Source organism: Panthera tigris, chromosome A2 (assembly GCF_018350195.1).
Source record: "Panthera tigris isolate Pti1 chromosome A2, P.tigris_Pti1_mat1.1, whole genome shotgun sequence".
NCBI classification, from domain to species: Eukaryota; Metazoa; Chordata; class Mammalia; order Carnivora; family Felidae; genus Panthera; species Panthera tigris.
In genome coordinates, this window is record NC_056661.1 from 160,912,355 (window position 1) to 160,932,665 (window position 20,311).

Genomic DNA, 20,311 nt, shown 5'->3' on the forward strand with positions numbered 1-20,311 from the left:
GAGGCCATACAAGAGGAGGAGAGCACGAATCTGGGAGAGCGGTTTTATTAGCTCAGGGATAATGGGATCGTCCTCCCTGGGCGCAGGGATGGGAGGTGGGTCTTTCACTGGTTCCCTCCTGCTGTCCGGGGAGCGGGACAAAATTCTAGAGGAAAGGAAAGAGAAGCTAAGATTTGGGTGTGAGGGAGGCTGTTTGGGTCGGTCCAAGCCTTTTTCCCAGGCTCTGAATCCTTCCCCCTTCCCCCCCCCCCCACCCCCGCCTCCTCCCTGGGCCCCACCCTGGCCCAGCTTCCACCCACTGGAGGGCTGTCCCACCTCCGCCCAGTCCCCCTTGTCCTGGCCACCTACCGGCAGGCCTCAGCTGGGGGGCAGGGCCTTGAAGAAGGCAAATTGTCCCGGGAAGTAGTAGCTGTGGGGGTCCTCTCCTGCACGCTCCACCCTGCCGCACTGCCCCTCGTGCTGTTCCTCAGGCTCCTGCCAGCGCCAGCAGCGGCTCAGGCCCATGGCTGTCCCGCTGTCCCCACTGTCCCCGCGGCGGCGCCCCGGGGAGGGCGGCGCCTGCCTCCACATCCCTTAGGGAATAGCGGGGCCAGGCCCAGAACCCCTCCCCACCCTCCTTCACAACCTCCTCACCCCTTCCTCACCTCCCTGTTGCCATCCTCCTCCCCGCTCCTCTCCACCTCCTCCTCTGCCCACTCTTACCCGTTGGGCCTGTGTGAGTGTGGGGCAGTGGACCATCCGGCCTAGGACTTTGTCTGCAGAGTTCAGCTTGATGCAGGCCAGGCATTTCCGCTTCCTCTGGGGAGGGGAGCATGGGGCCGGGGGAGGAGAGAGGTCAGGGCAGTCCTGTGGCCCCGGCGGGGTGGAAACTGGGGGCCGCGTGCCATGGGGATGGTTGTTCCCGGCAGGCTGTAGGGCGGAGAGGCAAGGGGTCCTGCGGGCCAGGCCCGCCCCAGGGGTGGAAACTGGGGGCCGCGTGCCATGGGGATGGTTGCTCCCAGCAGGCTGTAGGGTGGAGAGGCAAGGGGTCCTGCGGGCCAGGCCCAGCCCAGGACGGGGAGATCTCACAAGTCGGGGCCCATCCTGCAGCTCTCAAGCTAATGGTGTGTGTGCAGGCAGGACTCCTTCCCCAGACGGACTCTCCCCACTGGACTTTGACCAGAGCCACTCTACTGATATATTAATTTGCATTTTCTTCTAGGATTTGATTTGAATACAAGGGTCATGACATAAAAGTTTGGAAAAAGTCACTGGTATAATCCAGTCCCTCCCTTAACAGATGGAGGGAACTGAGGCCTTTCAAGGAGCTGACAGTCACAGGCTGGTGATTGGGAGGGCCGGGACTAGCACTGGATCTCCGAGATGGTGGCACTCCCAGCCTGGGGACTCCCCCGTGGCAAGGGCTGTGCCCCCGAGGTGACAGAATACAGTCAAGCCCTGTTACGAATCAGTCCAGGCTGGGCTGTGTCTACTTGAAGACTCACGCAAGTGGGGAGTTCACCGGGCCTGGGATGGGGACCCGGCAAACCCCATACCGTGGGCCTCTTCCACCAGTGACTGGAAGCCGGAGAGAGGAGCTCGGACAGGAGGAGGACTCTCCCTGAAGAACATCTATCCTCTCTGCTCCTGCCTGTCCCGGCCCTGGCCGCCCACAGTGCCGTGACCCGGGGCCCACACAGCCAGGTCAGCCTCTAGGGAGGCTGCCCCAACCTCAGGGCTTCTTGCTGGACCCCGATGACATACGCTCGCACCGAGTGAATGCCCCCATCTCTCTCTCTCTCTCTTTCTCTCTCTCTTCTCTCTCACACACACACACAGACCTTCACTCACCCCATTGGGCTTGACTTTGCACTCAGCTTTTTTCCAGTCTTTCTTCCGGCAGCTCGTCTGCTGGAGCTTAAATTCCAGCCTCACAAAGGTCCCTGCAGGGAAGAGCTGCCGACAGACAAAGACCAGCAGCCGGCTGAGCGGGCCCAGCAGTCCCTAGATGTGACCTGCCCCTCCTCCCCTGCGTGAAACAGCACATCTGAGAAGGCGGCTGGGATGCCGGCCGCCTCTGGAGAGCTGGGTGCTCGGAGCCCAAGTGCTTCTGCACCTGCTTCCTGCCCCCACCCCTCCCCTCCCCAGGCAGTGCCACTAACCGTGTCCGTGGCACTGTCCACGCCAATCTCCTTGAAGGCCCACTGAACAGGCGGGTGCTTGTGGAATTCTTCCAGGGCCACTTGCAGGCCCCGCTGCTGGGCTGCCGTGAGCTCCGCTCTGCCCAGGCCCACCATGCCCAGCCACAGGGCCACGGGGATCAGCAGCTGCCACATGGCTTCACCTCTGTCACCCTGGCCTTGCAGAGAGTGTGTTCAGCCAGAGGAGCCACCAGCCCGGGCCCTGCAGCTGGTGGGGGAGGCAGAGGTGGAGGGGCAGGAAGTGGCCCTCTCGTCCAGACTCCCCTGGTATTCCCCTCGTCTTTGCGCCCCTCTCCACCCCACCCCCCACTTTGCCCTGGATCCAGCTCAGCCCACGGTTGGCCTTGTCCCGGCTAGATGCTGAGCTGGCTTTTGTCCTCAGGCCAAGAGCCTGGGAAGCCCCCCTGTCTCCCACTACCACGGTTCCGCCTCACTGTTTCCTAAAGCATTTTTTCTCTCCCCGTGTGAATCCAGTCCCCTTTCCTGCCTGCTGCCCCCAGAGCTCCTCTCTGCTTCCCCCACCTCAGCCTCTCCAGGTCCGCTTCTGCCCCAGCACGCCCGAGCCTGCTGGCTCCCTCCTAGTCCTGGGAGCCCTGGCCCTGGCACCCCCTCGGGCCCCCAAGGCTAACTCAAGGGGGAGGGGCAGGACACAGAAGGAGGCCAGCTGGAGGCAGAATATTTTTGGGAGGACGTAAACACAAGGGAGGGGCCCAGAGCAGGGTGGGAACCCGGAGGATGCTTAACCCTCCCTGTGCTGGGGCTGCCTGTGGCCATTGGCCCTACGTAGCCCTGATCCCCGAAACCAAACCGGGGTCTCAGCTCCGCCCTACCATGGCTTTCTTCTTTAGGCAGAAGTCTCCTTTAACTTCTTTTCTGGGGCCTTCCCCCACCACCCCTCTCCCAGCCCTTCTGATCCCATTCCCCAGCCCACCCCAGCCCACCCCAGCCCACGACTGGGGTTGCCTGAGGCATGGACCCACCCCCAGAACTCCGGTGTACTGGCGGTCTTAGAACCAGAAGGTTACAGATGTGGAAACAGAAGCCCCCTCGGTGAAAGATACCAGGGTGTTGCCTTATAGCAAAGGCTCATGGACGGACAGACGGACAGTTGGGTTGACAGATCTCACCCTTGGAGCTGCTCCCTGTGGCCCCTCCTTTCACCTAGCTGCCTCTGGGGCCCTCTCCCCTCCTCACCTCCTCTCTGCTTCAGGGCCTCTGCTGCCCTTCTGGCCGACTGTGGCAAGCCTGTCAGCCTCTTCCTGCCCCCCACCCTCCAATCCGGTTCGGCCCCCATCTCCTCCCACACCCCCCTCCAGCTCCCAGCCCTCCCAAGGCTCCTCCCCACCCCGTTAGGATAGGCAGCCAGCCCTGGAGACCTCCCACCTCCCATCCACCCTCCCGCTTCCCCGCCCTGACTTGCCGTCTGACCTTCACCCCAACCCTGGCCAATCCACCCTCCCCTCCACTTCCCCTTGGCTGAGGAGCCCAAGCATTCAGCGGTCTTGGCCCGGCTTCTCCATGGAATATGGGGCTGCCCGGCCCCCTGTCCTGCCTCTGTAGGGCTGCCGTCTTCTTCAGCCCCTCCTGGGTGACCAGTCCCCAGCATCCTCAGACCCACATTTCGGGAAAGCCTTCCCACAAATACAGACATCCTTCAACCCGATGAGGCCTCAGGAGTCATTCGACCCCTCCCCTTGCCTCCAAGGCCACACGGAGAGAGAGGAGTATGGTGTCCAGTGACTTATCACCAGCAAACATGTTCAGTCTTGATCCTGCGTGTCTCATCCTTGGTGCTGATAGATTCAGAGGTCTCGTGCGAGTCCGCAGGCATGTCGGAACGGTGTGATGGAATTCACCAGGCTAGTGTGGGACGAGGGGGAAACTGTCCAAATACCACTCAGCCACCATGCATCCTGAGCAAATAAGAACCAGCTCTGGGACCTGGTGGGCCGGGGACCAGCACTGCCATTTCTCTGGCTCCAGGCCCTAGGCTAATTACCCCAAACAGAGGGTCTCATTTACCGCCACCCCCCGCGCCCCCAAATCCCCGGAACTTCTGCTTCCTTCTCTGCAAGGTGGCCATCAGAAACTCCACGCTACGGGCTTGTTTTGAGGATTAAATGAGGACATACATGGAAAGTGACTGATGGCCCAGGGTTTGGCACAAGTTTCCTCCCCTTCCCTATTCACTCCTGCTGTGCTTCTCCACAGAGAGCTGACAGCTTCCTTTGCCATGTGCTCTGGGGGTACCAGAAAGACCCTTGGCTTCTGGTAGCTCAGTTACCACGGCTCCTTCCCAGCCGGCTTGTAGAACAGGTTCTGTGTCTCAACCATGGTTGTCTCCTTCCTGGCTTCTTTCTCCTTGTGAATTTGTATCTTTTTATTCATTTACCATCGTTTTGATGGAGTTTTGGAAGGGAGTAGGGATAAACACATGTGTGATCCAACATGTTTAATCAGAGTCCATGAACTATTTTTATTTATACACACTATATACAATGTACTTTATATATGTGTGTGTGTGTGTGTGTGTGTGTGTGTGTGTATACACACATAGAGAGAGAGAGAGAGAGAGAGAGTTATGGGCTAAATTGTGTTCCCCTAAAATTCATATGTTGAAGTCTTAACCCCAAGTACTTCATAATGTGACTGTATTTGGAGTTTGGACTTTAAAGAGGTAATTAAAGTAAAACAAGGTCATGGGGGGGGGACACCAATCCAGTATGACTGGTGTCCTTATAAGAAAAGATTAGGACACAGAAGGAGGGCCACGTGAAGACACAGGGAGAAGACAGCCATCTACAAGCCAAGTAGAGGAACTTCAGGAGAACCAACCGTGTGGACACCTTGACCTTGGACTTTTGGCCACAAGAATTGTGATCATAACTTTCTACTCTTTGAACCACCCGGTGTGTGTGTTACAGCAGCCCTAGCAAACCTACACACACACGTACAGAAGAAATCCTTTCCTAAGACTTGGTACTATGCACTCAACCCGATTATTAGAAAAGCCACGTCTTTGTCTATACGACACAATAATCAGTGATCCAAAGAATGAGGCTAGGATGGCTAATACTAGGCTGAAAAAGAATCAAAATTAACTTTTTAAGAATAAACATATGGGAGCGCCTGGGTAGCTCAGTCGGTTAAGCATCCAACTCCTGATTTCAGCTCAGGTCACGATCTCACAATTCATGAGTTCGAGCCCCGCATCAGGCTCCATGCCTGACAGTGCAGAACGGAGCCTTCTTGGCTACTCTGTCTCTTCCTCTCTCTGCCCCTCCCCTGCTTTCTCTCTTTCTCTCTCTCTCTCAAAATAAATAAGTAAACTTAAAAAAAGAAAAACATTAAAACAAAAGAATCAACATATGAATCTTGTATTTTATCTGGAAAAAATATTTAAGAGATCGGGATGCCATTTTTAATGTTTTGACGTGGCAGGAAATGAAACTTGGATTTTAATCAGTGGAAGTACCTTAATATTAACATGCCGTTAACATTTTAAAATTTATAATTACTCTTTCAAGAAAATTCAGCAAACTAATACAAGGAATTTGCACCTTTATGGAGTACATTTAAAGAGTCAGCTTCATGATGCAAAAATATTTTCCTAAATCAAAGTGGTCAGAAGGCAAATACCAAGCTGAATATCCAACAGACCTCATGGAGTCCATTAAACCTCACGCAGGGATCCACCACTAGATGGAGATGGTGAGCACAAGCTAGGTCCTTTACCCCTCGTCAGTTCTCTGCCAATTTTTTCTTTAAAAAAAAAAAAAAAAAAAATTTAATGTTTATTTATTTCTGAGACAGACAGGGACAGAGCATGAGTGGGGAAGGGGCAGGGAGAGAGGGAGACACAGAATCCGAAGCAGGCTCCAGGCTCCTAGCTGTCAGTGCAGAGCCTGATGCGGGGCTCGAACTCACCAACCACCTGAACCCAAGTCGGTGGCTCAGTCGACTGAGCCACCCAGGTGCCCCTCTACCAATTTTTTTCAAATAATAGGCTGTAGAATTATTTTTCTTACATACTTGCGGTAGCCTATGGTCACTTTTTGATTTATGGTTTAACTGTAAGAAGTGTTTTTAGCTCGATCTGACCCATAAATCATGCCAATCTGTTACAATGATTTTTGTCTACCCTGCACACATTTGTTAGAACTGTGAACCAGGGCAGGCACAGATAATAAACAGCGTCTCCACCAGTGGAAGTTTCTTAGAGCAGTTTAGAAGCTATGAAATTAAATACTTTCCAAATGTTCTTTTTAAAATTAATTTTATTTTTTATAATGTGGTTGAATGTAGTAATTTAATGGAATGTTACTGTGTACTAGTTAATTATGTTATATTGTAATTAAAAAAATTTTAATGTTTACTTATTTTTGAGAGAGAGAGACAGAGCGTGAGCATGGGAGGGGCAGAGAAAGAGGGAAACACAGAATCCGAAGCAGGCTCCAGGCCCTGAGCTGTTAGCACAGAGCCCAACGCGGGGCTCGAACCCATGAACTGTGAGATCGCGACCTGAGCGGAAGTGGGATGCTCAACCGGCTGAGCCACCCGGGCGCCCGTACTAGTGTAATTCCTAATAACGTCCTCAAAACAAACCTTCTTAAGTCCCGTTTAGAGGAGACTCTTCTCATGTTTTAAGACAGCTGAGGCCAACCACCTCTGAGAACATCTGAGGTCTCATTGGCCAGTTCTGAAGGCATCGAATTTAACTGTGACCCAGATTTGGTCTTGGAACGGAGGAGAAAGGCTCTGAGTTGAAACCAGGCTTTACGTTCTGACTCGCCACGTGGATTTGTTTGAGAGGAGTCTGGGTGGGAATGAGCTCAGGTCGGAGGTAGCACTTTCGGTATTTGGTGAACACGCACAGCGGTGCGTGTCCCTTGCAGGAAGGAAACACTTGCACATACACCTGCTTCTGCTGAACTGCGAAGGCTTCACAGAGGTTCTATTTAGAATTTCCTTGTGTTTCTAAATCAAGCCTGGCTTTTAGTAGATTTTTAAACCACGAATGGATACCCACAGGCTTCCAAATCCATCTTTTGAATTAAGTTGAAGAAGACACAGCCCGATGCCGGTCGGGAGTAGAAATAGACACTGCATCATCCTAATAGAGGCGATCTGACCTGGAAAGGGTAAAAATGGAGATCTCCAGGGAAAGTCAAGTACCTCCTCTCTTGGCTGAGACGCCAAAATGCTTTGTTGCCACTCTTCCTGGCAGCGTGTGGTCCTGAGAGCAAATCACCAAGCGGCTGGTAAACGTGGTCCCCAGGACGTCAGGCGTCCTCCTCCCGCTGAGCATCGGTTCCCCTCAGAGCCAGAGGCTCCTCAAAGGTTCTCGCGTTCCTGTCATTCTAGAATAATGTTCTGGATAAAAGAATATGTCTGAGGCACTGCTACCTACAGTCAGAGTCCTTCAAGGGGGAGAATTACAGACCCAAGTTTTCTCCTAAGTGTCTTCTTTTTTGCCTCCCTCACATACTGATTGGAGTTTTCCTATGACGAAGTGGTATTTTTCTCTCAGAGTTCCGTGAGACTCCTATCATCTGCTTAACAAGCAGTGGCCAGGGTGGGGAGAGTTTGAAGTTTGCTGGTAAACGATTGATCCAGAATGCTGCCTCCACACCTGTGTGTTCCAATCCAATTCACTCAGCGTGGGCTGGAGCTCTTCTGTTTCCTCAGTCATTTGGCCCACAGCGCTTACCGAGTTCCTACCATGAACCTGAAGCCTTTCTAGAGGCTGGCTACAGTAGACAAGACAGGCCAGATCCTTGCTTTCTAAGTGAGTACATATCTAAACGGTTTCCCGTGGGTGACGAGAACAATGCAGAACAGTAAAGCCGAATAGGGCAGCTAGCAGGTGATGGGGTAGGAGCCGGTGGGGGGCTGATAAAGACCCTCTGATCCCTGCTCAGGTCCCAGTGGCTGGAGTCTATGAATGTTACCTTATATGGCAAAGGGGGCTGCAGATGTGAGTAGGCTAAGAATTTCGAGATGGGGAGATTATGTTGGGGAGCGATAATTAACAACAAAATCTCCTACCAACCCGGCAAAAACTCTCCTCAAAGGCAGAAGAGAAAGAAAACAGTTTGTCGAATAAACAAGAAACCAGGAAGAGATGTACATTACAGGCAGTCCGCTAAGAGATCGGGAAAATAGAAAGAGATCTCACCCTGTTACACAGCCCAGCAGATGCACACACACACACGCACACACACACACACACTCTGACTCACTCACTCACTCACTCAAGATAAAGTGTAACTAGTCCTTCCCGGATTTGTCACCCGTAGTTCATCCTGAATTCACCTGGTGATTGGGGTAGCCACCTGTGTTTGCTAATTGCCTTTATGCAAAGGAAAAATGCACGGCTCCTATCTTTATGGCAGGAGGTGGGTTTGCAGCTTGGAGCCAGGGGCCCACAGAAGTCAGGCTCCCACCCTTCCTCCCTGGGTGTGTGGGGGGGCGGGGAGGCAGCGGGACCCAGGATCACCATCTTCCTTGATGTTTACATATCAGAGAGGTGGCTCCCAGGGCTTTGGGAAAGAGGCCTGGGCTGCAAAGCTGGCAAGAGGCTTGTGGTAGCTTTTAAAAGGATTTGCATGCATCTCCAAGGGGCAGAGAAAAACTCACAATGACAACTTTTCTTTTCTAATTTTTTTTTATGTTTATTTTTGAGACAGAGCGCGATTGGGGGAGGGGCAGAGAGAGAGGGAGACACAGAATTCCAAGCAGGCTCCAGGCTCTGAGCTGTCAGCACAGAGCCCGACGCGGGGCTTGAACCCACAAACCAGGAGATCATGACCTGAGCTGAAATCGGACTCTTAACCGACTGAGCCACCCAGCCGCCCCATCATGATGAGTTTTCTCAAGTAAATGCTCTAGGGGAAGGGGTGGGGAGGGAAAGTCTGTCCCTTTTTGCACCAGGGAGAATTAAAACTTATTTTTCATACTTTTAACTTGTATTTGCCCTCGCAATTAGCCTGGATTGTTCGAGTGGCCCCCACACATGATCACAAGAGTCCTCACAAGAGAGAGGCAGGGGGAGCTCTGACTCCAACAGGGACAGATGTGGCAACCAAAGTGACGCGCTACACTGTTGGCCTGGAAGCCGGAGGAAGGGAAGCCCCGGGAAACACAGGACGCAGCTCTAGAAGCTGCAGGATGTGAGGAGACCAGATTTTCCCTTAGAGCCTCCGGAGGGAACACAGACTTGCCGACCCCTCGATTCCTGCCCTAGCCGACTTTGGACTTCTGGCCTCTTCCAGAACCGCGAGAGAACACATGTGTGTTGTCCTAAGCCACCAGATTGGTGGTAACTTGTCACAGCAGGCCACAGGAAGCTCCTACAGGTGCAGAGAGGAGGGCCTTTCACTGGGAAGAGCTTTTGGAGGAGAGGAAACTCGAGCTGGGATCTGAGGGAAGTGATGAGTGATCCCAGCGGATGGAACCGCCACGGCAAAGGCCCCATGGGGGGACTGGGCTCTTGTGGCTGGGCAGCGTCCGGCCAGACAGGTGGGGGGGTGGCCGGGGACAGAGGCGGGCGTGGTCAGACCCGGTGGAACCCGAGAGAGACACTGGCCATCTGAGAGGTTTCCAAATAAAGGGCCATGCTGGCCCAGGATTGGGCCTGGGGCAGGGGGGGAGAGTAGGGGAGGCTGGCGGAAGGGCCTGGGGCAGTGAGGGGGCACAGCTGGGAGGCGCCTGGGCACTGGCTTCACTGCAGGAAATCAGATCTCTACCTGGTTTGCTACTGACCAATTCTGTGCTTTTCCTTTCAGAAAAAAACAGACACCACAGGAGAAGGTCTGGTGCAGCAGTTTGGGTGGGGGGGACCTTTGCCCTCCGTCCGGGGCTGCTCTTATAGCACCGCCTTGCCTTGCACAAGGAGGGGCGCTTTGATCTTTTCTTGAGGAGTTTCCACGACACTGAGCAGGCTCCTTTGCCCGGGTGCTGGCCTGGGACACTCAGGGCCTTCCTCAGTGGGGGCCGCGGCTGCTTTCTGCCCACATCCCCATGGGGGAGGCTCACGATGGAGGGCTGCCTGAGCAGGTGCACGGGGCCAGCAGGCATGCCCTCCACCAAGGTCTGCTGGGACCTTTTCAGCCTCCTCCCCCGGCTGCCCGCAAACTCCTGGACTGAGCCCTGTGAGGGTTTCCAGTCTGCCTTCGGGAAGCTGTCTCAAGCCAGAGTTAACAAGTGTTAGTTGCGTTAGTGACGTTCTCTCCAGCTTTTCAACAGCCACCCATTCAAAATTTGTCAGCAACTGCTTGGTTTCATTTCATATTAAGTACTACCCCCCAAGAGAGATTTCCATCGCTAAACCAGGGCTACGAGTCCCCTCAACATCCTTTCATGGAAAATAGCGCGCGCCATTTCTGTGTGGCTCGTGAAGGGGTGAGCCTGTGGCCCAGTGGCAGACGGCCGGCGCTGACTCCCTATTTGTTGGATGTCCAGTGAGTCCAGTGGGGACGGCTGGGACAGTGTATCTGCGAGAGGTGGACGCGGTTTTCCCTCTTGCAGATACAGGACGGCTTCCAGACAATACTTGATCATGGCGGGCCTGGTGGCTTAGTGGGTTGAGCGTCTGAGTCTTGATTTTGGCTCAGGTCATGATCCCAGGGTTGTGGGATCGAGCCCTGCCTCCGGCTCTGCCCTGGACGTGGAGTCTGCTTGAAATTCTCTCCCTCTCCCGCTTGCGCACATGCTTTCTCTCTAAAATAAAAAATAATAAAAAGAGATGCTATGGCCTAAGAAAACATTTTAAACAATACTCGATTCTCTTCAAGGAGGATTTCTGGAGACATGGTTCCCCTCATCCCCTGGCATGCCCACCTACTTTGTCATCTAATCCAGTAGTGGGAGCCAGCCATCGTGGGAGGGGAAGGGGGATCCTCCCTGAGCCCCCGGCAATTTTTGCTGTCCGGTGGGTCCTATACCCTGTCCAACCCCATCATTCTCTGGCGAGCACGTCAGAGCTACTCCACCGGGGCAGGCCACTTGGCTGGCTGCTGTACCTCCTCCCTACATCCTCCTCCCCCCCTACACCCTCCTCTAAGGCATACTGAGGGGTGAAGTCTCAAATACCAAGGCCTAGAATTCCTGGCTGGTAGAAAGTCAGGGAATCCCTCGCAACTCCTGTGTTCATTTCGTCTCTGCAGAGCAAGGGACCCATCATTTCCTTTGGCTATGCCAGAAGAGGAAGTTACAGCAGGTGCTTAACTCCTGACTGGGCGGGAAGACACTCCTTCCATCGGGGCCCAGGGAGTGAGGGAGTAGTTAATGGACTTCAGTGAAGAGCCTTTCGACTAAGAGACTCTGATTACCAACAGAGGAAGATACTTTGGAGGGTCTGTGAAGGAATTTCCCATTGAGGGTGCTTGTGGGATTGCAGTGTTTGGATGTATCACATTTAGCCATGAACTGATGGATATCTCACAATTACTCTGGGCTGGCCCAGCATTTGGTCTACACGTTTGTTTATTTTTGAGAGAGACAGAGTGTGAGCAGGGGAGGGATAGAGAGAGAGGGAGACGCAAAATCCGAAGCAGGCTCCAGGCTCTGAGCTGTCAGCACAGAGCCCGACACAGGGCTGGAACTCACAAACTGTGAGATCATACCCTGAGCTGAAGTTGGACACTTAACTGACTGAGCCACCCAGGCGCCCCTACATTTAATCTACAAATAGAAACCTTGACTGTGAGAAGTAAAATAAGACCTAAACAAATGCAGGGACCTGAATCTCAAATCTCTTCAAATGGATTTTAAAATATTGACAAGAAAAAATTTTAAATATGGGCAAATTCTAAAGTTTATTTGGAAGAATAAACGACTGTCTGTAGCCAAGAAAGTTTTTTGGGGGGGAAAAAAAGAAATCTGTGCATAGGGGGAGTACTTACATTATTAGATATTAAAACTTATTTTCTGTGATAAAAATATACACATAAAATTTAATTTGGGGTGCAGTGGCTGCTCTATATATGACACCCAAGGCAGAAACCATGAAAGTCTTTTACTTTATAAGAAATGAGCCCCCAGTGTGATATAAAACCAATTTCCCAGCTTTTAAAAATGGACGAATAGAGGGGCGCCTGGGGGGCTCAGTCGGTTAAGGGCCCAACTGTTGTTGGCTGGGGTCTTGATCTCAAGATCGTGAGTTTGGGCCCCACACTGGACTCTGTGCTGGGCGTGGAGCCTACTTAAAAAAAAAAAAAAAAAACCATACATACAAATAGAAAAGTGAGCAAAGGGACATAAGCAAATTCGCCAAAAAAAAAAAAAAAAAAATACAAAAAGGCAACACATAACTATGTGAAAAAACAAGTCAGCTCACTAGTAATCCAGGAAGTGACATATGAAATTCAAAACAATGAGAAATAATGACTTTATTTACTTATTTTTTAATGTTTTATTATTTATTTTTGGGAGAGAGCCACACACATAGCATGATCAGGGGAGGGGCAGAGAGAGAGAGGGAGACACAGAATCCGAAGGAGGCTCCAGGCTCTGAGCTGTCAGCACAGAGCCCAACATGGGGCTTGAACTCACCAACAGTGAGATCATGACCCGAGCCAAAGTCAGACACTTAACTGACTGAGCCACCCAGGCACCCCAACAATGACTTTAAATTTGAAAAAAAAAAAAAAAATAGCCCGTGTTGTCAATAAGATGGAAAAATGGGCATTTCTCAAGGGAAAGCTAATAAAATTTCCTGGAAGGTAATTTAGAAAACATTTAAAAAATATACTGTGCCTTTGACCCATCAGTTGCCCACTCCTAGAATTTTAAAATCAGGCATGTACGATGAAGGATGAATCTATAATGATCAATGATATAGAAAAACAAGAAAATGTATCTGTACATTTATTCTGCCATTAAGGATCATGTCATAAAAGAATATCCAATAAAATGGGAGAAATGGGCAGAATACATTTTTGCGTCGCATTATCCCAATCACATCAAACATGCATAGGTAAGCATAGAAAAAAACATCGGAGGAGACATACCAAAACACGAAATGTAACGGATCTAAGAGTAGGAGAGATTTTTATATTCTATTTCCTACTGTTGCAACAGATTTAAGTGTTTTAAAAATGATTGTATACTTAACATTGACTTTGTTGAAAAGCACAAAAGTGCATGACACTGTAATAGCCTGGAAACCCCGGGAAGTGTATGGTTTGGAAAGCCACGGCCACCTGCTCGGCGGTGAGTCACGGGCGCAGGCTCGCACCTGCCTCCGCACTCGCCAACCGGCTGCCGCGCGCTTCCAAGCGAAATGCCCGGTGCGAGAGCTGTCCCTGAGCCAGGCCCCATGCCCCCGGCCCCGGGAAGCAGCGAACGCCTGCTCGTGGTAATTTCTGGAATTGAGGGCATTCCCTTTGTAAAGTTCACGCGATCGGGCCTTTCCTTTCTCCACTCGTGAACAAACCAGAAGCCAGACTTTCGGGTCAGCCGCGCCGCCCCCAGCCAGGGGTATTTCGATCCTGCAGCGAGGCCAGAGGTCGAGGTGGCCGACGGCGGCCGCAGCGGGGCAGGGGTGGCCGGGAGGCCGCGAGCGCCCTCTCGGAAGAAGCCAACGAGGCCGGGTCTAGCCCAGGGACCGCGGCCCGGCCACGCGGTCGCGCAGGGACGCGTGTCCTCCGCAGGGACAAAGGGTCGGGAAACTTGATCCGGGCCCGTCCCGGAAAATCCGGGCTGCGGTCGCCATGGCTACCGAGTCGGGCTCCCGGCAGCCGCCCCCGACCCGGCCCAGCCCGCGAGGGGGCGCTGGGAGGAGGGGTGCGGAGGGGACTGGCCCCGCCGCCCGCCCCGCCCTCCGGCCGCGGCCGCCGGCCCCAGCCCGCGACTGACCCTCGGCAGCTCCTGTAGTCACGTGGCGCTGGGAACCGGCGGGGGGGCTGGGCCCGGGCCTGGCAGTTGTGAACTCGAACCTGCCGCTGTCGCCGCGCGGGGTGGGGAGCGCGGCCGCCGGCGCCGGCGTTCCGGCCTCATGGACGCGCGACGCGCCTCCGCGCACCCCGCCGGAGAGGTTCGTCCCGGGCAGGGCGCGGGGTTCCACGCGGGCCCGAGGCGGGCGGCCCTACCTGCCGGGCGCGTGACTGTGTGTGCGCTGTGTGTGTTTGGGGGGGGGGGCGGACAGTGCTGGACCGAAGGGGGGGGCGAGCCCGCGCACCTGCGCACAGGCTCCGCGAGGTGCGCTCTGCGTGGGGACCCGAAAGGGCCCATTCGGGGTGCGCGGAGCCGTATGTCCGCGACGTGGACGGGGGACACGCGCGAAAACAAAAGGGGGGTGTGGGGGCTCCACGACCCTTTGCCGTCCAGAAGGCGCAAGGGGATTGTGACCGAGACCTGGCCACCCTAGCTCGCCCTACGCAGCCCCTTGGGAAACGGGCCTGGAATTCCTGTTGGGAGGAGGGTGGGGGAAGGGGAGCCAGCAGGGATTCCCGAGTTTCTGCCATCGGCCGGCCTTTGGCCGTCAGCATGGAGAATTCGTGCTGTGACCTTACCAGTGGAGGAAATGACCCCCGAACGCTGGCGTGTACTTCCTTGGTGAAGGGGACACATTCATTTATTAATCCAGGAGCCATTAAGGTTCCCCTGCCGGGCGGGGTGTCGAGCCTGGGTGGGGGAGGGGGTTGTGGCTGGCGAGGACACAAAGATGACTGCCCTAGAGGAGCTCAGAGCCTCACGCGTGTTTTCTCTCCCCTCCCCGCAGGTAAGGCTGGCCTCTCTGCGCTCAGAGGTCTGAGCTCTGCCATGGGGGTAGGGGTGTCTTTACTGCTGCAGTTTTCTCTGACATCTGGGGGCTACCAGAGTGTGGGCCGAAGCAGGCGCTACAGCCGCAGAAGTATCCCCAGGAACATCCCCCGGAGGAGCTGGAAAAAGCCTCATCTCCAGCTCTACGGTCTGCAGGGTAGAGTCTGGCCTTCTTTGTTGGGTTCCCACACCATTCCACAGCCCCAGTGCTCAGATCTCCTCCTGGAGGAAGGAAGTCACCTGTAGGGGGGAAGGATCACATTCTCGTACCAGCGTCTTCCCTGTGCTCAGTCTGGCCGTGGGGAATGAGTCATGTCTGAGCTCCGCCAGAGGAGTTCTGCTCTAGGGGATTTAGGGAGGATGTGTCCGGAGGTTGCAAGCCCGCAGCGAAGGTCCATTAAGAGGCTAACTACCACCCACCCCTCAGTGGCTATAGGAAGCTCTTCTTGAGGAATCTGGGCTCCCTGGCACCGCGGAATAGCTGAATGTGGGGCAGCCCCCGGTGGGGTTGGGGCATGACCTGGCAGGGGACCCAGATTACAGTCTTGTCTTTCCTCCCCTTCTCTTGCCCCAGTAATCGCTACCACCCCGGGGGAGGCAGGGATCCGGGCCCGAGGCTAACAGGCTGTGGGTGTTCCTTGGATTCATGGGTGCTTTCCTTCTCGCGATGTCCTAATCGCGTGTGGGTGGAGGGGGGCAGGCAGGCAGAGCGTGGGCACCGCCTGGACAGACAGTGGCCTGGCGTTCTGCAGTCCTGGGAGTACCATCCAAGCGCTGCCCTCCTGTTCCCCAGAAGCGCTGTTCTCTCTTGCTCTCCAGGCTTCCGCCCTGAGACACTGAGGTTAGGGAGGCCAGAAATGCCTCCCCTGTGGTGCGCTTAGAGCCCGGAAGAGGGTAAATAGGATAAGGGCCGTAGGAGTTTCTGTGGGAGCTGTACACACCCCGGTGTTTTGGAGGAAAGAACGCTAACTGGGAGTTTAGAAGGCCTGTCCCCTAGTCTTGGTTCTGCTTTTGGTTTACCGTGTCCTCTCGGGCAAGTTCCCTCCTTCCTCTTATGCCTCAGAGTTGCTTCATCTGTCAAGCAGGGAGCTTAATAATGTCTGTTCGTCCGGCCTCACAAGGTTGCTACTCAAAGGTAGCAAGAGGAAATAGTAGAAACAAGCCGAGGGCAGCAGGGAAGCACTTGAAAAGTGGAAAGCACTAGAGGGAGAGGGGACGGCGTTTTCTGGTGAGTCCTAAGGCAGGAATGTTTGTGCAGCCAACGCTGGAGTGTTTACTCCATGCCAGACCCGGGGTGACTGCCACGAGGGGGATTCCAAGAAGTGTCAGAGTTCCTCCCTTCTGGTAGTTTCCAGGCTCAATGAACACTTAGGACAAATACACTTGGAATGGTATCTAGAAGCCCCTGACTGAAGTGACGCAGAACACAGAAGGCAATAGAAGGGTAGTCCTGATTCAAGGGCTCTAGCAGTTCAGAGATTTGAGCTCCTCTCGGGCCTGGGGTCGGCCAGGGAGGAACGGGGGCAGGATGAGTTGATCCCCAGAGTGACGCTGCTTTTCCACCCTCAGCAGAGGAAGAACCCATGCTGGAACGTCGCTGCAGGGGCCCCCTGGCCATGGGCCCAGCCCAGCCCAGGCTCTCTGGGCCCTCCCAGAAGTTGCCCCCGACCCTGGAGAAGGAGCCCCGCGGGCTGAGGTTACAAGGCACTTCCGTGGCCCAGTCGGGCAGCCAAGCCCCGGGCAGGGCCCATCGCTGTGCCCACTGTCGAAGGCACTTCCCCGGTTGGGTGGCCCTGTGGCTTCATGCCCGACACTGCCAGGCCCGCCTGCCCCTGCCCTGTCCTGAATGCGGCCGGCGCTTCCGGCACGCCCCCTTCTTGGCGCTGCACTGCCAGGTCCATGCCGCCGCCACCCCAGATCTGGGCTTCGCCTGCCACCTCTGCAGGCAGAGCTTCCGAGGTTGGGTGGCCCTGGTTCTGCATCTGCGAGCCCACTCGGCCGCAAAGCGGCCCATCGCCTGCCCTGAATGTGAGAGACGCTTCTGGCGACAAAAGCAGCTTCGAGCTCACGCGCGGAGGTGCCACCCCCCAGCCCCGGAGGCCCGGCCCTTCATATGTGGCAACTGTGGCCGCAGCTTTGCCCAGTGGGACCAGCTAGTTGCTCACAAGCGGGTTCACGTAGCCGAGGCCCTGGAGGAGGCAGCAGCCAAGGCTCTGGGGCCCCGGCCTCGGGGCCGCCCGGCCGTGACCGCCCCCCGGCCCGGTGGAGACGCGGTCGACCGCCCCTTCCAGTGTGCCTGCTGCGGCAAGCGCTTTCGGCACAAGCCCAACTTGATCGCCCACCGCCGCGTGCACACGGGCGAGCGGCCCCACCAGTGCCCCGAATGCGGCAAGCGCTTCACCAATAAGCCCTACCTGACCTCACACCGGCGCATCCACACTGGCGAGAAGCCCTACCCGTGCACGGAGTGCGGGCGCCGCTTCCGCCACAAACCCAACCTGCTGTCTCACAGCAAGATCCACAAGCGGTCCGAAGGGTCCGCGCCGGGCGTCCCCGGCGCGGGGAGCCCCCAGCTTCCGGCCGGCCCGCAGGAGGCCTCGTCGGAGCCCCCCGCCGAGGCCCCGCTGAAACCCGCCCTTGAGCCTGCGCCCGAGGCCCCGGGAGCGCCCCCGCGGGCCCCGGCGGCCGCGACCCCCTCGCTCTTCGGCTGCGAAGACTGTGGCCGCAGCTTCCGGCTGGAGCGCTTCCTGCGGGCCCACCAGCGGCAGCACACCGGGGAGCGGCCCTTCACCTGCGCCGAGTGCGGGAAGAACTTCGGCAAGAAGACGCACCTGGTGGCGCACTCCCGGGTGCACTCGGGCGAGCGGCCCTTCGCCTGCGAGGAGTGCGGGCGCCGCTTCTCCCAGGGCAGCCACCTGGCCGCCCACCGGCGCGACCATGCCCCCGAGCGGCCCTTCGTCTGCCCGGACTGCGGCAAGGCTTTCCGCCACAAGCCCTACCTGGCGGCCCACCGGCGCATCCACACCGGCGAGAAGCCCTACGTCTGCCCGGACTGCGGCAAAGCCTTCAGCCAGAAGTCCAACCTGGTGTCCCATCGGCGCATCCACACGGGCGAGCGCCCCTACGCCTGCCCCGACTGCGACCGGAGCTTCAGCCAGAAGTCCAATCTCATCACCCACCGCAAGAGCCACATCCGGGACGGCGCCTTCTGCTGCGCCATCTGCGGCCAGACCTTTGACGACGAGGAGAAGCTCCTGGCCCATCAGAAGAAGCATGATGTGTGAGAGGGCAGGGGCTGCGGAGGCTGAGGGCGAGGGGGCCCCCGGGAGCCCTTCACGGGGGAGCGTTGCCGTGGGCCTGGGCCGTCGGGGGGCCCCTAGGTTGCTGCTGGTGTAGGCGAGGGGTGGGAGAGGCAGCCAGTGAGCTGGGGGCCCTGTTAGAGAGGGAGGTCTGGCCCCCCTGCGGCCGGGGAGGCCACTGTCGGGGGCACAGGGACCCTGGCCTCCAGCTGGTGTTTGCTAAGGTTCTGTCCTGACTGTCCTGTGCCCTGGAAAAGTAGCAATAGCAGCTCCACTTACCCCTTAGAGCCCTCTGGCTGGAGGGGCCACCAGGGGGCAGGAAGAAGACCCTTCCCCTCTGGTGTTAACGCCTTAATGTCCTTGTCCTTTATTATGAATTCCTTCCGCTGGTTTTTTTTTTTTTTTTTTTTTTTTTTGGAAGTAGGTGTGGTACAGTCCTTAGTAAATGAGCACTTGGGAGGAAAAGTGGACCAGCTGGATACACCTGGGAGAACCTGCTGGCCTTGTTAGGCAGCACCTGGGCCTTTTCCAGCACTGAGAGGTGAGGCCGTGCTGCTGTAACCTGTCCCACCCTGTCCCCTTCCTCCTGCCCCTGCATAGGCACCTGGACCGAGAGAGACCCATCTGCTGTTAGCACTCAGCTCCACCCTGTCCCTCCCCACCGTCAACACCCCTTCCTCCCGGCGCTCTGAGCGTCCCCTGACTGTCAGCAGCCCTGTGTCCAGGCTTTTGTCTGAACACCCCAACCCTCCACTCCTTCCGGAACTCAACATGGTGGAAAGGACTGCCCCACTGATAATGGAGGGTCAGCCGGCAGGAAGATAGGGGCGAGGTTCCTTTTCAGCCTTTCTAGGGCATGGATGCCCAGTCTCGGCTTGAACGCTTAGGTGACGGGTAGTCCCCACCTCCTGAGGCCCTGGTCCTATTGTAGGATAATTCTAATTGTTAGAAATTCTTCCTTAGAATGAATGGAATCTGCTTTCCTGTAATTTCTACCTACCGGGGCTCCTTCTGTTCTCTGGAATGAAACGGAACAACCGCTTACCCTCCTTTTCAAACTAGAGAATAAAGATTTGGTTTTAGAGCTGGTGGCCGAGTGTTCCTTTCTCCCGGGGAGCTGTGTAGTTCGAAGGAGCAGCAGCACACTCTGCTCTGAGGAGGGGAATTTGGGGGCGGGGGTTGGCCACAGGACAAGTGCCCCACTCGGGCTCCTTTGCACCCTGCCTCCAGTTCTTCCTGGGGGGGGAGGCCAGGTGCACCCCGCAGGTGGGACTGGTTCTCCGGGGGACTTTCTGTGGGGTCGAGTCAGACTTGTCCGGTGCCAGTCATCAGGAGGAAAAGGTCTGATGTGAATGTCCTGCAGTGCCTTCGAGGCTGGCCCGCTGCAGCCCCCCCACATCTGGAACTACAGATGTTTCCCTGCACCGGTTGTCTCCTACAAATTTGGGTGCCTATTTTTTTTTTTTTTTTTTTTTTTTTTGGGACAGAGAGAGACAGAGCATGAACGGGGGAGGGGCAGAGAGAGAAGGAGACACAGAATCGGAAACAGGCTCCAGGCTCCGAGCCATCAGCCCAGAGCCCGACGCGGGGCTCGAACTCACGGACCGCGAGATCGTGACCTGGCTGAAGTCGGACGCTTAACCCGACTGCGCCACCCAGGCGCCCCTGGGTGCCTATTTTTGACACATATCGGGAGGCCCTTTTCCCGCCAGGTTTAGTAATTTCTGCACAGATCCAGCACCTAGCATGCAGCGCATAATAATAACCGCAGTATGGTTATGTGAGTGGCACCTCGCAAAGAAGTTTACCTAAACCGTCTCACGTAATCCTGGTGTGGTAGGTGCTCTTCTTTCACAGGTGAAAACATTTGCTCAGGGGCACATGACTGAGAATCCAGATTTCAGATTTCAACCCAGGCCTGTGTGGCTCCTGGAACCTGTGCTCTTGACCCCTGCCACATATTTATCGGGTGAATGCAGTATGCTGCTGCTTTGGGGGCAGATCATCATTAAACGCCCACCATGGTCTTGATGTCGCAATGGAAACTAGGGGTTTCCCAAGACAAGA

General features: G+C 55.7%; 2 protein-coding genes across 11 annotated transcripts; one reads left to right on the forward strand and one right to left on the reverse strand.

Annotated features, from left to right (window-relative positions):
* Positions 1–29: 29 nt before the first annotated feature.
* RARRES2 (retinoic acid receptor responder 2) lies at positions 30–3,459 on the reverse strand. Of its 4 annotated transcripts, none has more exons than XM_042975010.1 (6): positions 3,375–3,459; positions 2,142–2,388; positions 1,831–1,935; positions 703–798; positions 349–474; positions 30–145 (listed from the first exon to the last, which is right to left on the reverse strand). In XM_042975010.1, the coding sequence occupies exons 2-5, from the start codon at positions 2,313–2,315 to the stop codon at positions 358–360; spliced, it is 492 nt and encodes a 163-aa protein (XP_042830944.1). In that variant the 5' UTR covers positions 2,316–2,388; positions 3,375–3,459; the 3' UTR covers positions 30–145; positions 349–357. The 4 variants fall into 4 exon arrangements, with proteins under 4 accessions (XP_042830944.1, XP_042830949.1, XP_042830961.1 ...); XM_042975015.1 differs by having other exon boundaries at positions 3,308–3,401; XM_042975027.1 differs by lacking the exon at positions 3,375–3,459 and adding an exon at positions 3,161–3,276.
* A 10,512-nt stretch (positions 3,460–13,971) lies between these two features.
* REPIN1 (replication initiator 1) lies at positions 13,972–19,328 on the forward strand. Of its 7 annotated transcripts, XR_006213542.1 has the most exons (5): positions 13,972–14,217; positions 14,905–15,102; positions 16,515–18,225; positions 18,669–18,785; positions 19,208–19,328. XR_006213542.1 is itself a non-coding variant. In XM_042975031.1 (4 exons), exons 2-4 carry the CDS (start codon positions 14,946–14,948, stop codon positions 18,691–18,693), a joined length of 1,893 nt encoding a protein of 630 aa, XP_042830965.1. In that variant the 5' UTR covers positions 13,972–14,217; positions 14,905–14,945; the 3' UTR covers positions 18,694–19,328. The 7 variants fall into 7 exon arrangements, 6 of the variants coding, with proteins under 6 accessions (XP_042830965.1, XP_042830987.1, XP_042830992.1 ...); XM_042975031.1 differs by having other exon boundaries at positions 18,669–19,328; XM_042975053.1 differs by having other exon boundaries at positions 16,518–18,225; positions 18,669–19,328.
* Positions 19,329–20,311: the final 983 nt, after the last annotated feature.